Source organism: Centrocercus urophasianus, unplaced genomic scaffold, assembly GCF_019232065.1.
Source record: "Centrocercus urophasianus isolate 14NV4802_14NV808 unplaced genomic scaffold, USGS_Curo_1.0 seq_11, whole genome shotgun sequence".
In the NCBI taxonomy this organism is placed as follows: Eukaryota; Metazoa; Chordata; class Aves; order Galliformes; family Phasianidae; genus Centrocercus; species Centrocercus urophasianus.
The window spans coordinates 65,630,387-65,645,710 of NW_024884253.1; the positions used below are offsets into that span (position 1 = coordinate 65,630,387).

Below are 15,324 nucleotides of genomic sequence, written 5' to 3' on the forward strand. Positions count from 1 at the left end.
CGGGAATAATTTGGAAGTCTGATAGTGTGTGGGAAACGATTACATCAGTCGGAGGGAGGGCTAGGATTGGTCTGCGCGGTGTGGTTTGATTCACTACCGCAAAGGTTGCGTGTAACCCTTTGAGCGGAGCTCGGCGGGGCCGCTTCGCTCTGCAGCCCGGGCAGGGAGGCGACAGGTGCTGAGCGGGCAGGGCCCGGCCCGGCCCCGAGGCCGGCAGCAGAGCAAACTCTCTGCCAAGAGGCGATCGGTGTTTAAAATGCCATCTTGTTCTTCCGACTGCTGCCTCTTACGTGCTGCTGAGGTAAGATTTTCCGTCTCGGATTACCCTCCGGGTTTTTGTTAGGTTTGTCTTCTCCGGCCAGAATGCGGCGTTGGAAGCGGGGAGTTCCTCTCCAGCGTCAAGCTGCGGGCTGGTGGGGGACATAATTCCACAGCAAGTGTGTCTGTGTCGTGTCTGAGCAGAACAATGCCAAGAGGAGAGCATCTGTGTAATCCAGGAGGTGGGGAGAAGGTTCCTGACTTGCTCTTTCTCTCTTTTATTATCTGGGATGTGTGGGTCAGGCAGGTTTGGTTCCGAAGCACTCAGAAACCAGGATGGAGAAGTCGGGAAAGGAGAGCACTGCGTGTACTGAGCCGCGCGTGGCACTTCCCCAGCACGGCAGCCCAAAGTTAGCAGGGCTCCACAAGCCATTTTCTCCCCAGGGTCCTGGCCTGCCACTCCGCCAGCATCCAGAGGCCTCCAACTGCACCAACGGGAGAACAGCAGGTGCCCACCACGTCTGCCTTCCTGCACCCCAGTGCCCTGCAGGAGCGCTCACTCCCTTCGTTTTTCACATTTGCTTTCCTCGCACAGCCTGATAAAGAACCTGCTGCCGGCTTGCTCCTGTCTATGTGGTCCTATTAACGCTGCTTCATCTTTGTCTGGTGCAGGGAGGCACTGGGGGAGGGGCAGGAGGCCAAGGCCTCGCCACCAGTGCTGCCCAGTGCCACACGCCCACCCGACGTGCCCCTGCTGCAGCTCCCCCAGCCCAGGCACAACGAGGACTCGCTCCGTCCGGCGGCGGCCGTGCGGTTTGCCTCTTTCCAGAGCTGCTGATCTGTAAGTGTACCCTTTATGTTGCAGGATGTAAAAGTCTTTAGTGAAGATGGAACGAGCAAAGTGGTCGAGATTCTAGCAGACATGACAGCCAGGGACCTCTGCCAGCTGCTGGTTTACAAAAGTCATTGTGTGGATGATAACAGCTGGACTCTAGTGGAGCATCACCCTCACCTAGGATTAGGTAGGGAATGGTTAAAGGGGTGGCGTGGTTACCTGGGGACCTGACGGGTGGTTCATGTGAATGCGCTTTCAGCTGGATCGTTTCCTTTCTGCTGCTTTTATTTGTGACATTAGCTGAAGCCACATACGTGCCTTTGTGTATTGCAATTTGTTGTGTTAAGCCTTTCTCTTGTTTCCCATCTTCTGTTTTTATTTTAAAAAATAACAGTAACTGCCTAATCCTCACGCTAGAGCTCTGTTGCTACCTTGCTGTGTCTGAAGCTATTGCACATAAACAGCTTAGGCAAATTAAGCCTGATCCATGGAGCTGGTCCTGTTAACAGCTCAGCTCATCACCAGTCAGAGCCCTGGAGAGCACACTCGGTTTCACATGCCCTCAGCAATGCTTATGGAAGCTGGAGCGGGGGTGGGGAGGAGCAGGGGGCTGCCAACCTTGACCTGGGGAAGGAAAAGCAGTGGCACCACCAGGTACATGGGCAGACCCCGGACCAGTGGTGGCATCTGCTCCCCAGGCAGTATTCTTCACCTGACTGGAATTAAGGTGTCATGGTTACATTTCCAAGAAGGCAGCAAGAAGAAAAACTGTGAGGAGTTAAATAACACCACAAATCGGTTTAATTACACTACCCGAAGGAATCTTGTGTTATTCGGTCTTGCTTTTCCTGTTATTTTGTGGCTCTGATGAGTTGCGTGGCTCTGATGCACAGTATGCAACTACATATTGTTCAGATGTGCTGTCTAAAATTCTGCCATAGGACAGTGCTTTAGAAAAGCGTAGCATTTGGAGTATTAGTCGATGTGCTTAATGGTGAGTCTTTTTCTAGAAAATAAAGGAAGACAAACTGTAAGCTGCAGCCAACAGCACTAGGACTGTGACTGCTGTCTGTAGCTAATAGAGTTTTTTAGTTCTCAAAACGTAATTCAGAATCCTTATGAATAAAAAAGAATTTGCTGGAAATACAGTGCCCCATGTTGACACTGCTTAACATAGATTCACTGCTCCACAGAATAGCACTCGAAAAAAGAAAGAAGAAAAAAAAGAAGAGGAATGGTTGGATATTCTGATTATTCAGAGATTTTAATTGAGTATCTCTCCTAATATATAAATCTGTGAAAAAATTAACAGGAAGCATTTGTATATAGCTGTGGTATACTTTCAGTTTTGAGGACAAAGGATGAGGTGAAGAATTAAGGTATAAATTACAGAATCTTTATGTCCTTTGCTTCATGTGCCATATGCACACTTGTAACAGCCTTTACAAATGTTGAGTTTTATCAATGCTCATTAAACTACCAGGCTCCCTTTTGCTATATTCCCTTTCCCATCATTGCTGATTACCAAGGTATTGTGTAAACAGAAGCCTTCTCCTTTGTGACCAACATCCTTCTCCTGCCAGATTCATTCAATGATGCCACAATTCAGTGTTTGTGACATCACAATAGCTTCCATGGTGACTAATTGTGCTGTCAAACTCTGGTGTGTGACATCTCTGAATGAAACGGGCAGGAGGCTGATTAGGAAATCAAAAGCTTCTGTTTACACACAAATAACTTGGTAATTAACAATGATGGGAAAAGAGCAAGATACTTATCAGCTGCATTTATATACATTAGAGCCTGCCTGTCTCGGGGCTCTCGCTCTCAGCGGAGCACAAAGGCTGTCCCACAGAAGTAGGGGTGTAGGCGATGACGCCAGCAGCCACCAGACTTTGTCCCCAGGCTCCATAGCTGAAGGCCAGGCAAAGCAGCGCATTGTTTGAGGGCGTGAGGCGAACGTTTCGAGTGTCGAAAAGACACGATACAGAATTTACATGTTTAGTGCTTGAAGGGGTGTGGGCAGAGAAGGGGATAAAAATTCATCTTTTGGGGACCTAAGCGTTCATTGCGACATACGCAATGAATTTCAAATGCCAGCTTCTAAGCGTTCACCCTCTTGTGGTTGCAGTTTGAGTTCTGCTATGTGGCTGCATACTTTCAGGTTCTTGGTGACCTAAGTGCCTCCCTATGTATGTCAAATACTGTCAGATTAAGGTACTAATCTCCTCACCTCAGGTGAAGATACCAGTAGCTGACCGAAGTTCCGTATTTTTCCCTCTAAAATTAAGATAGCATGTCTGATGTAGCAGAAATAGGAAGCCATGATGGATAGGAATTTAGCAGTGTGGAAAGAAAAATGTTTTCAGAGCAGCGAGAATCCTGTGATCTTATGTTTCTATAGAAGATACATTGAGATGTCTTTGCTGACTTGGAGCTGCAGGTGGCAATCCAGAAGCCCACCAAAGGAAGCAAATTCCTTTCATTTAACATCTTTTTCTTGGGCTTGCCAAGCGTTGGTTTCAAAAGAGTTCTGTTTGCAGAACCAGTTCATCTTTTAGTACTGGTCAGACTGAGGACAAGAGTAAATCTTCAGCGCTACCATGTAGTTATCACTGTGGTGATCTTCTAGGTCCCAGTTTTTAAGGAGCCTTCCTCTAACTGGTTACTTTCCGCACATACTCAATTGTCTTCCAAACAACATACAAGCTTGCAAATAGCAGCTATTGGATTGCACAGATTATTTTTACTTTCACTGGAGGCAATGGTGGCAATCTATCATGAGACTCGCTTAGATTTGACATGTGTAAATGATTGCTGCTGCACTTTGCAACTAGTATCTATCTAAAATGCTTTGTGGTCAAGATGTAAGCAGTGTGAAACTTGGTCATGTAATTTCATTTGTATCTGGAAATATATACCTAAGCTCTTCTTAAAATGTGCTGTTCTCCTCGTGCTACTCCAATCTTAACTATCATTAATTTAGGAATAGGATGAGATATCTGTATTAGAAATTAATAGAAATAATAATGCAGAGTTTCATGCATATATTTTTTGTTTACACTTGTATTGAATTTGATTTGCTTTAATGTGAACAAATTAAAAGTGTAACCCACACTGCTTGCTAGAATACAAAAACAGGGTGGGCTTTTTCACACTTAATTATGGGACATGCCTGTGTGTTTTTCAGTATGGAATCTGACTAATGTTCCCACCTTGTGTCAGTTCCACACTTCTGTATATGTCTAGTTGGTAATGGAGGGCAGTTTGGAGGAAAAAAAGAAGTATGTTCTGTTCCTCCAGCACCTGCTTAGAGGAGACTGAGTCAATCCTATCTGATAAGGAAAGAGATATTTCTGGTCACTTTTGCTGCAATGACACTTGAAGACAAACTGACCTGTTGAACTTAACAGGCTGACATCTGTGCTTCTGGTTTTGTAAAAGAAAGCTCAAAGCAGGGCTGAAGTTTAGTTGCTGGCATATCAAATGGCATTCCGTACCACTTGTACTAACCTAGTGCAAATTGCCCAGGATTTTCTAAGCTGCCAACCCAGACTAACTTCCTTTCACATACTTGACCTATGAATGCCAAACTGACAACTGTTCTTCTGTACTGCAGAAGAAAGGAGACATGGTTTGTCCTTGCCTTTAGGCAAGTCTACAGTGTGTTAGGAAAGCAAAGATCACAACTTTGTGAGGTAACAGAAGCATCCAGCAGTAAAGCATTTCTTTCGGGGTTCATACTGTGATGAAGATTACTATCAATATAACTTAGCAAATTTTTGGAGGAAAAACAAAAGCAAAAACAAACGAACAAAAAAAACAATGGAAAGACCATCCACCCTCAAAGTCCCATCATTTTCCTCATGGTGTGAAGAGAGGAGACTGACCTAAGGGGTTTTCTCAAACCATGACAACAGCAATAAATCAGTGGCAATATTTGAAACTTCACCTGTGAAGCCTCTAGATAATGTAGAGGGATTCAGATGATGAGGACTCTGGTAGTATGAAATGTCATTAAGTTATATCAGTGGTAGTGTTCCAGTGTACATTAGTCAAAGAACTGTCCCTAAAAGTGGTGTTGTGGCTAATGCATTAGGAAGCAGCTCTTAATGTAAAAGCCACCCAATGTGGAAAATTTTCAGTGTTGACATGTAATCTGTAGCAAAGCTGGACATTGTAAAAGCATGGCAAATTCTGAGTTCATCAATGAGATGGTGATGACTGACAGTCTAAGTGCAGATGAAAGACAATGGGATCATTCAGGGAGGAGTTAAATTTTCAAAGAACTTAGCGTCATTATGCCAGCTCAGATAATTCAAGTGACATTCCAGAACGTGCTGCTTTTTGAGATACCGGTTGCTTTATATCCAGAATATTCCCCAGGTGAACCTGGGGGGCTGGCTGGCATTTCTACTTGTGAGAATGCAGGATGCAGGAATATGAAGTGGGGAAGGGGCTATCCAGACTTTTTTGGTCAGCCAGTGATGTGATTTGGATAGAGCTACGTGAAAGTCACTTTTTGTTTGATCTCACTTTTTATTCCCTATTATATATGAGAGGAAAGTACTGGCTATGAGACTTTTGAAGAACATTACGTATTTTCTTAGAAACTTTTGAAGATTTGCCAAGATAATGATTTCATTTAGTAGTGTACACTTAGGCCAGTTGCCCTCTTTTGAGTTACTGCTTTCACTGAATTGGATTTGTTAAGCTATCTGATCATGCTTTGATGTGTCATTCTTTTGACCAAAGAAATAGTGGTTATGGGGAGTTACCTTGTAACCAAATGTAGAGCAGAAAATTGCCCTGTCATGTGTACAAAACATTTGTCTCTGTCAGTATTCTTGTAAAGTAGATCCTGTGACCTTTTTCATAATAAACCCCATTGTCTAGCATCTACAATAAAGGCCTGAAGTTCACCTTGAAATGAACTATTTTAATAGAGCGTAGTCAAATAAGACACTGTATTTCCACTATAGTTCAAGACCTAACAGTGGCCTTTTCACAATTTTTTCCCCCTTAAATCTTTCCATGTTTCCAGTTCCACAGCAAATAGAAAAAAAACCAAGGCAGAGATTAGTGTGTATTATTTAAGCTACTGACAGACAGTGAGGCACACAAAAAAATCTTGTTTCTTCTTTTCTCAGAAGTCCATTCTTGTGTAGCCCCAGCAAAAGATATTTTTAACAAACTCTGGCATGTAACATTAAACTTTGTAATGCTTAAGCCCTAGTTCCTTTAAAACCTCATGACAGTATAATTTGAGAGCTATAAAATGCTTTGTTAACTTCAATAAAGATAATGGAATTATACTAAGTTGCTTTCACTAATATTCTCTGGAAGTTGATTTTGCTGCTGCCTCTCGTTGGTTGTGTGTTAACATTATGTTCTTTTTCCACAGAGAGATGCTTGGAAGATCATGAGCTCATAGTTCAAGTTGAGTCTACAATGGGAAGTGAAAGTAAATTTTTGTTCAGGAAGAATTATGCAAAATATGAATTTTTCAAAAATCCCATGGTGAGTCTTTCTACTTCATTGTTTGTACCACAGAGGAGGATGGGTTGCAGTAACAGTGATGGGCACTGCTAGGTCTTAGAAGATCTATTTAATAAAGAAAAAAGCACAACAAAACCAAACAGAAATCTTTCCAAAGAAATTGTAAGTGATGTTTATATTCCTTGTATTCTATTCCCAGCCTAAAAGCCTCAACTGTTTTTCTATGATGAGGCTTTATATACTTGTTTAAAAATCACCATTGCTGTGTTGGAGTGTGACCAACACAGAAAAATCTTTATTGATTCAAGAAAAACAAGCAAATTTTCTCATTCTTTCCCAAAGTTCCTTGATTTGATGCAAGTTGATCAAATAGTATACAGTATCAAGTTTTTAATTTCTGAGAGTAGTACTAAAAAAATCTCTTTGTAACCCCTTGTTATGTACAAGGAATTTACGATTCTTCATGATAAATATATGTTGAATGTTGTCTCCCATGTGGCTGTGCCTTACTAGTGTGCTCTGTCTTTGCTACTCATTGAAACTCACCCTCTCCATGCCCTCACGTTTATCCATGTTAGAAAAGTAAGTGGTATATCATAACTGTGTGTAACACTGCTCTTATCATGCCCTTAGAATGATGTAATTTTCAACTGTCTGTAGTGTAGTTGCTTATTTGGGAATTACTTCTCAGATTTTATCTGAACAGTTAAGTGGGAGCAGGCAAGTGACGTGAACCTAAGTCAGTTGGTGCAGCTCATCTAAACTGCTGAAGGGAGGGCAATCTGAAGAAGGTTTAGATTAGAGCAGATTTTGTGTCAGTCTGGTATTTCTGGTGCCAGAAGCAAAAAGATACCTGAGGTCACATGAAAACTCATTGCAGAAGTTATTGCAGGTGAGAAATTAATTTCCTTTCTCATGGACAGTCAGGCACAACTGCTGCATCCTCACATATGTTCCTCCACACGCGTTTGTCATTTCTTAGTGCTTGCTTTGGAGCTCATGCCTTGATTTACTGCTTGAAACCTTCTTGCACACAAAATGTTTGTAATTTTGCGCTTCTGTTGAACTTCCCATCTGATAACCAGTGAACACCTGAGTGTTCATTGTAAATGTTCAGTGTAAAACACATGAGTGTTTTACAGAACGTTTGGTATCATAAGAGCTAGCACATAGTTTAATGTGGTGTGCTTTAATTAATAACAGAGTAGGGGAGTAAGACGCAGAATGCTTGGCATTCAGTCCCAGACTCTTGCAATCTGAGAATAAATCATTCTTTTGGTTGAAGAATGCAAACGCTTCCTATCCATTGCATTAGCTATTGCCATATGGCACTGTTTCTTCTCAAAGAAGCTGGTAAATGTTAGCTTTCATAATTCATTGTGCAACCTACCTGGCAGAAGAGTGATTTCTCTTCAGTGCTTCTCTTTATGCCTTAAAGACTGAAATCTATATTGCCTGATGAGTGGTAATGTTTTCAACTAGAACATTTTTTGTTGTTATTCATTGTGTTGTAGCCATTGTTTTATTTCAGGCATTTCTGCATGTCTTCGTGCTTGAAATAATGTTGAAATATTTCAAGACTGATTTAACAGAATTGTACTGAATTACATGAGCATTTTTAAACATGGTAAAAGAAAAGGAGAACTGAAGGAAAAAAATGTAAATCAAGTAATCTGTTTAGCAAGGAGCTGTTTGACTTTTGTGATGTAAAGATTCAGCATGAATGAGATACTGTGAAGAAGGGCTGAAAATTAAAATGTCTGCAGAAGCACCTTGTTTTTGTGTTAGGCAATATTTGCTTTGTGATGACAGGATGGGGGAGAAGAGAATAGGCGCTTACTTTGACATTATTCAAATGTAGCATGTGAAACAGGGAATGTGACATCAGTCAGAATCGTTGCACTTGTCCTTTTAAGTTTTTAGTATTTCATTTCCTAGAACACACAGCTGACTGGTCGTTACAAGAAAAAATAGTGGGCTGTGTTATATCATCCTGAACTGCAAATAGATATAGGGGTAGGTTTTACAAAAGATGGATTGAAAAGTTTGAAGTCCTGAATGTAAACTCATTGTTAAACAACCAACTGAAAGCATCAACAGTCACACTTAAGCCTTGAATGGCAACTCATGTGGAGTGTTCTGATGGAATTGAGCAAGTTTTAGGTTCGGACAGATGCATTGCCAAAGAACTATAATTTGGATAAAAGGAGAGTACTATTGAAGGTAAAAGTACTTACTGGAGATTCTGCAGCATTTCCACATGAGATTTCTTTTAATGCATTTTCATCCTGTTTGGCTCTGCAAGTTAGAGATATCCTTTTATTTCTCCTGTTCTGCAGGCAAGTGGAGTTACAGAGAGTTTGTGATAGCCTTCCTGGATAGAGAGGTAAACACTGAAATTCAGTGGCAAAATGTGCAATAAACAAGAGCTGTTGAGTACCCAACCTGCAGGGTCATTTTTCCTGTCCCTCCCTAGAAAGTAGTGGCCTTTAAAGACCCAGAAAGCCCTCAGAAGAAGAGGAAGCATTGGGAAAATGAACTTAGGAAGTACTGTGTACAAGATGTTTAAAAATCTAGATTCTGGCTGCATGGCCTCATGGCTTACAGCTTTGGTGACCAGAAGGGAGGAAAGAATGGCACTTAAAAGCCCTAGTGTTACTTTGTGTGAAAAGAGATCTCCAAGTTGATTTAAGAATGATAGTTTGATAAAATTATGACTGGAACAAAATTTCACTGATTCTATATAAAAGTGTTCAAATATAGTATGACTTACATTTGTTTTCTTGTGTTTAGAATTTCTTTCCAGAGCAGATGGTTGCCTGGTGCCAACAAACAAATGGCAGTATTCCACAGTCACAACTTTTGCAGGTACTGGAAGTTATCTGTGTGCACAAGGTTTTGGAACTGTAGGGGAGAGGTTAGGGGAAAGGGGAGGGGGAATTTAGAGGTCTAGAAATGGCTGGTTGGGGAAAGACTGCTTAGTTAGCAGGTATTACTAATGTTGGACCTGACAAAGAGCTAACTGATTGGCTTTGAAATGTAAGGTACAAACACAAAGTATTTGTATCTGTATTCATATGTATTTGTTCCATGGTTATTGAGCTTTCTCAGGTAGATGCTCTGTGGGTACCCAGAGGCAGCTGCCTCTGTGTATTACTGTCACAAAAGGACTTACTTTCTCTCCTTCTCTAGTGTTTTTGTGCTACTAGCTGCTACCCCCCTTGCTGACTTCTGTCAGTAGTTCAGATAGAAGTCCTAGATTGTGCTTTGGGTTCCTAATCCTAACACACCGAGTATTTTTAAAGTAACCAAAAGTATTTTAAAGTAACCAAAGTGCATGCAGATAATTACAGAAAACTAGGTGTATTATTTGCAAAGTTACCCCACATAAAGCTTCCCAGCCCAAATTACAGGTGTGTGTACCCTGTGTGTTGTTAGAGTTCTGTAATCTGGGTGGCAGTGACTTGTATGTGCCCTGAATTTTTACTGAAGTTTTGATGTCACTGTACAGTTTCTTGCTTGCTCATGAAGTAACTATGGTGCAGTCAGTTAATCTTTGAGGACGATGCAGAAGGGCTACCACCCTGACCTGTAGCTTGTTCACTTAAACTTTACATTTAAGCACGCTATGCTAAACCCTCTGGTCAAATCTTTTTCACTTTAAGTCATTTTCTCAAACAGGAGACATTTAACTCACAGGTGTGTTGAGGCCAAATTAAAACACACTGTTAAGTAATACCATATTCAGTGTGTAAGACAGTGGTGCCTGAAAGACGTGAATAACATGTACTGTGAATAACATGGGAAAATTATAAAGCAGAAGGCTCAAGTATATGAACAAAGTACAAATAACTCTACTGATTTCTGTCATTTTGCACATGTGCAAATTCACATTGACCACTCGGTAAAACTGAATTTTCCACTCGCTTTTGAACTAGTTTGCTCATTTTGACCTCTAACCACTTTAAAATCTAATAAATAATGGTTCCATTTTCACCAAAAAGAGCTTGATGCACGAACATGCATTTTTGGGGGAAACAAAAAGACAGTTTCTGTAATTAAAAATGAAATTCACGTGCAACAAAGTCAAATGTCCTTGGGTCAACTTTGCACTCGTACTTCTCTAATTAGGACCCAGCCTTTCATGGCCACTAAATACTTCTAGAGCAGGAACTTCTCCTTCATGTCGCCATGCAAGTACTTCATGGCCTACTTATTCAGTCTGGGTAATCTGCAGGGATGTGTCCCACACAGAGAGAAAGCACTCTGAATGGGCAAGCACTCTTTCCAGTGCTTTATCTCGTGGTAATCAGGAACCCAAACTGGTTGGAGTAGAAGTGAATACACCTTAGATTCTTTAGCAGTGTTAAGTGTGGAATCAAGTTTGCTCGTTAGCATGAGAAGAAGGACTGATTAAAAGAGCAAGAAATTTTGGAAAGTTGGGAGCCTAGTGCAATTTCATAGGAAAACTGTACAACACTGTGAAATAGGAGAGTTGATTCCATGAAGGTTCAGTTAGGTGCCGTCCTGGAAAAGAGCTGACTAAGGGATTAACAGTGCAAGAGAGTTGGACAGAGAGCATGGATACATACTCTTTAGTTTGTTGTACAACTGTAAAAATAAATCTTACTTAACGCATTTATATTAAATATCCCTTTGCTTTTAAAAACAAACATGCAACTGTTGTTCATAATTTCAGTGACTGCTGTAATTTGTTGAAGGTAAACTTCCTGCAATCCAGTAGTCATTAAGCATGTTGCATCCAAGACTACCTCAGACATTGAGTGTATGCACTGGTTTGTTAGTTACACAGTGTATAGCAAAGAAATGAAGCATCATGTCAGAATATCATGTGCAGCTTTAAGAGTTATTATTTCTAGTCTTAACAATAGCATTAATAATGGTGGGATCTGTTTTCTCTGATGTTAGGCTTGCTCAGATATACAAAAATCTTGCATCTTAGTTTACTTTTGGTTTTATCTACCTGGACTATAGCTTAGCTGCCTTTGAGAGAATATTGCCTTCCTTTGGTCTCTAATTTCCAGAGCTGGGAAGTAGATTTATACTATAAACAGCAAGACATTTGACTATGCTTTTCTAGTCTGTTAGATAAGATGTTGGGAGGGAAATAAAAAATGAGTGAATTTTAATGCAACTAAAAATTCTAACAAAGGCCAGTGGTTTTTGGTTTGTTTTCTGTGAGCACTGCCTACCAAATAACACCAAAATACAACATTTCAGAGGTATCTAGACCAACAGGTTTTATGAATTTTTCTTCCTATTACATGAATTTATTAAGAGTTTGGCATTTAACTTACTTACCAAGCTCTCTGTCATTTAAAAATCTAGCCCACTGTAGTAAAGGAACAATCCATCAACTGGCTAACCATAGTTAATACTTCCTTCCTTTGACATACGGCAAAAGAAATGATTCCATATGTGGTCCCTCTAATTATGCCAAGAACGTAACTTAAATACTTCTGGATCTGGAGGTGTAGTATCATTGCTGACATTTATTTTACTGCTCTGAGTTTCTCTCTGAATTATGTACTCTGTTGTCACAGAATCACAGAATTGCAGGGGTTGGGAGGAGCCTCGGGAAGTGATTGAGTCCAATCCCCGAGGCCTGTCATACGCCTTGCCCTGGGACAGGTGCATGTATGCTGTACGGGACTTTGGTATGGGGAAGCCTGCAGTAGGCTGTTCCCACTCTGAAACTTTGGATGAAGTTGCAGATTTTGGCCAATGTTTCCAAGTTAGATTAGTTGGCTGAATTGCATGGACGGGCTATTACTTTCTTTAAATAATGAATATGCTTACTTTAGGTCCTTTCAGGTCAAGCACAAGTAGAATGAGGATGCAGAGAAGGATTTAGTCGTGAGCCTGAATTGACTGTTTTTACCATACTATAGATAAACCTGCTGTATAATAAACACTGAGATTCTGCTTCAGAACCATACATTCAGAAACACGAACTTCGTAATTAAGGCTCCTGCTTCACATCTGCATTCAAACCAGTCCAGCTGTAGCTGCCAGTGGCCGTTGCTGTTCTGTGCCCCTGGCCATGTTGCCAAATTGCCTCCAGTTGAAACTGTGTGGAGACTGGATGTCTTGGCACATTTCATTTATCTGTCAAGACATGAGCTATTCTGGACTGGGGAGGGTTTGAACAGTAGTTCATTGGGCTTTGCATCACTAAGGCTGCTAGTCATGGCACAAAGGAAATGGCCGAAAGTTAGCCAGGTAGATGTGATAGGAGGAGAAGGAATGCCCATCTTGGCTGTAAATCAGTTAAAACATGTAGGTCAATTTAAGCATACAGTGAAACAGTGCCCAAAGTCAGTGAAGTGACTTGCAATTTGCCTGTCTTTTCTGCAAAGAAAAATGTTGATTTTATGATAAATGCTTAGGACAGTTATCGCTTATGTTTTCATCTCCAACAGAACTTTCTAAACTCCAGTAGCTGTCCTGAAATACAAGGTTTCTTGCATGTGAAGGAGCTGGGTAGGAAATCATGGAAGAAATTGTATGTGTGTTTGAGGAGATCAGGACTTTATTGTTCTACAAAAGGAACTTCAAAGGTAAGATTAAAAAAAGAAGTTGCAACTACTAGCATGTGATTTTCTTCTTCTACAGTGGATTTTTTTTTTTCTTTTTTTTTTTTTTTTCTTTTTTAATATTTGCACAAAGTGTTTCCCTTTTTATTGCATAGAAAAGGATAAGCAAACCATGATCAAATGAAAACAAGTCTTGGGCTCAGTTTATGACAGTGGCTGTGTAACTGTGTTATATAACAAAACCAACCTAGCCAGACAACAGAATTGTGATTGCTGAAGTCACCTTAACAAGGTTAGCAAGAAAAATCCTACTTTTCAAACATGTTGTTGGTTAATCTATTTTAAATGCTACTTCAAAAAATATTTTGCATTATCTTATTTTCAGAGTTTCCAGAAGCAATGAAATAGGCTATGCCATTTTCAATTCAGTGCATTGGAATAAATACTTTGTCAACTTCTATGAAGCACCTTAGGCTAGTAGGCTGGTAATTGCAGCATGCAATGTCCACTTCAGGCTGTCTGAGAGGAGCAAAGTGTTCACATACTGCCCTCTGTTGGATGTTGGTCTTTCAAGATTGCAGAGCTTGCAGCAAGGTGTTCCAGAAGGTTATTCTTACATGTTCTAAAACACATTACTCCTGCAGGAGCCAAGACATTTGCAATTGTTGGCTGACCTAGAAGACAGCAATATCTTCTCATTGATAGCAGGCAAGAAGTTGTACAATGCACCTGCCGAGTATGGATTTTGTATAAAGGTAAATCTCACAAAGTTCTTTCAGAATACAAGATGGTGACAGTAGCTCAGAGCCCTGCCAGCTAAATGGGGTTTGTATGTAAAAGTCAGCAAGTATTCCTGTCAGGAAAACCTGATCTTGAAAGTCTTTTGTTTGGCAGACGTTCTATGAATCTTGCCATCATTTTATGTGACATTTTTAACACTTTGTCTGTTGCTTCTTTGGATTGGGAAATTTCTGTGCAGGATCAGCTCAGTGCTGAAGCATGGTGTGCCTGTGAGGTGACCTTGGTTCACCTTACACATGAAATCATTTTCTTCTGGTACTGTGATGAAACAGGAAAGATTCTTTGGATAGTGAGCACCAGAACTGTGTAGCAGCAAAGATCAAACTGTGATCCTGTGTAACTGTACTATAATTATGGGCCAGAGGTTTGCATTTATTTCAAGTGAAAGATTGTCATGGAAGATAGAAATACAAATAAGCAGTTGCCCTTAAGGATTCTAAAATTGTTGTGCTGATGGATAGCATTGCATTTTTGGCAAGAATAACCAAAACAGTTCAGAAGAGTTCTTAGCATTTAGAATTATTATTAATACTGCTTCCTTTAGAGACACTCATTCTCTAGCACATGCATATACTTGTACAACTTATTCTTATAGAGGAAGAAGAGTAAGGCATAGCAGCATAAGTTGTCTTTTTCCTGATCGGATTGCATCCAGAGTTGTCCCTTTTATGTGCTGCCACTGAAATGTCAGTAAAAAGTACTTCAAAGCTCCATCTCATTTTCTGTCAAGAAAATATGGATGGGAGCTGGTTTTATTGACAGAAATGAAGTCATCTCCTTCCTAGCAACTGTTCTGGAGCTAGTCTGCTTCGGTTTGACTTAGTAGAGGCTGGCTAAGGATATGTACTGAACTGATGGAAGCAGACATTTGGAAGGTACTCAGTGGGAAGAGCCCAAGCACTCCCTGCAGGACAGCATCATGCCAATATAGGCATTTCTGGTCCATTCAGGACAAAGCCTGTTATTCCCTACAGGTATTGGGCACTTAATTTATGATCAGCTTCAGAAGCTGCCACTATCAGCAACTGAGTGCATTAGGTTAGAAAGTTGTGAGGGCTGATCTGTGATGCTTGCAACATGGAGGCCCACATGTGGAGATGATGAGAGTACTGCTCAGGGAGATGCATAAAAATCTGAACATAAACAGCAGGAAAAGCTTTAAACTGCAGGAGAACTTCCAGAGTGAGTGATGACTGTATCGGAATGATGGTGGTACAGCAAAGAGGGTGTGGTAGGGAAGGATCTGGTCTCCATATCTGATTTTTGAAGGCTTCTGAGTGTCTTAGAATCAGTTACTGAAACTTTGGATCTCCAAACAAACAAAATCAGGTGTGCTCTTTGTTTCTGATTCTGAAATGACTTGAGTACCTTGTT

General features: G+C 40.8%; 1 protein-coding gene across 1 annotated transcript in view; it reads left to right on the top strand.

Annotated features, from left to right (window-relative positions):
- GRB10 (growth factor receptor bound protein 10) overlaps positions 1 to 15,324 on the top strand; it is an 82,777-nt gene that overhangs the window by 53,869 nt on the left and 13,584 nt on the right. The window contains exons 4-8 of the mRNA XM_042837976.1: positions 1,124 to 1,280; positions 6,498 to 6,613; positions 9,386 to 9,460; positions 13,036 to 13,173; positions 13,794 to 13,904. Coding sequence (XP_042693910.1) covers positions 1,124 to 1,280; positions 6,498 to 6,613; positions 9,386 to 9,460; positions 13,036 to 13,173; positions 13,794 to 13,904 — 597 coding nt within the window. The remainder of the gene's footprint in view (positions 1 to 1,123; positions 1,281 to 6,497; positions 6,614 to 9,385; positions 9,461 to 13,035; positions 13,174 to 13,793; positions 13,905 to 15,324) is intronic.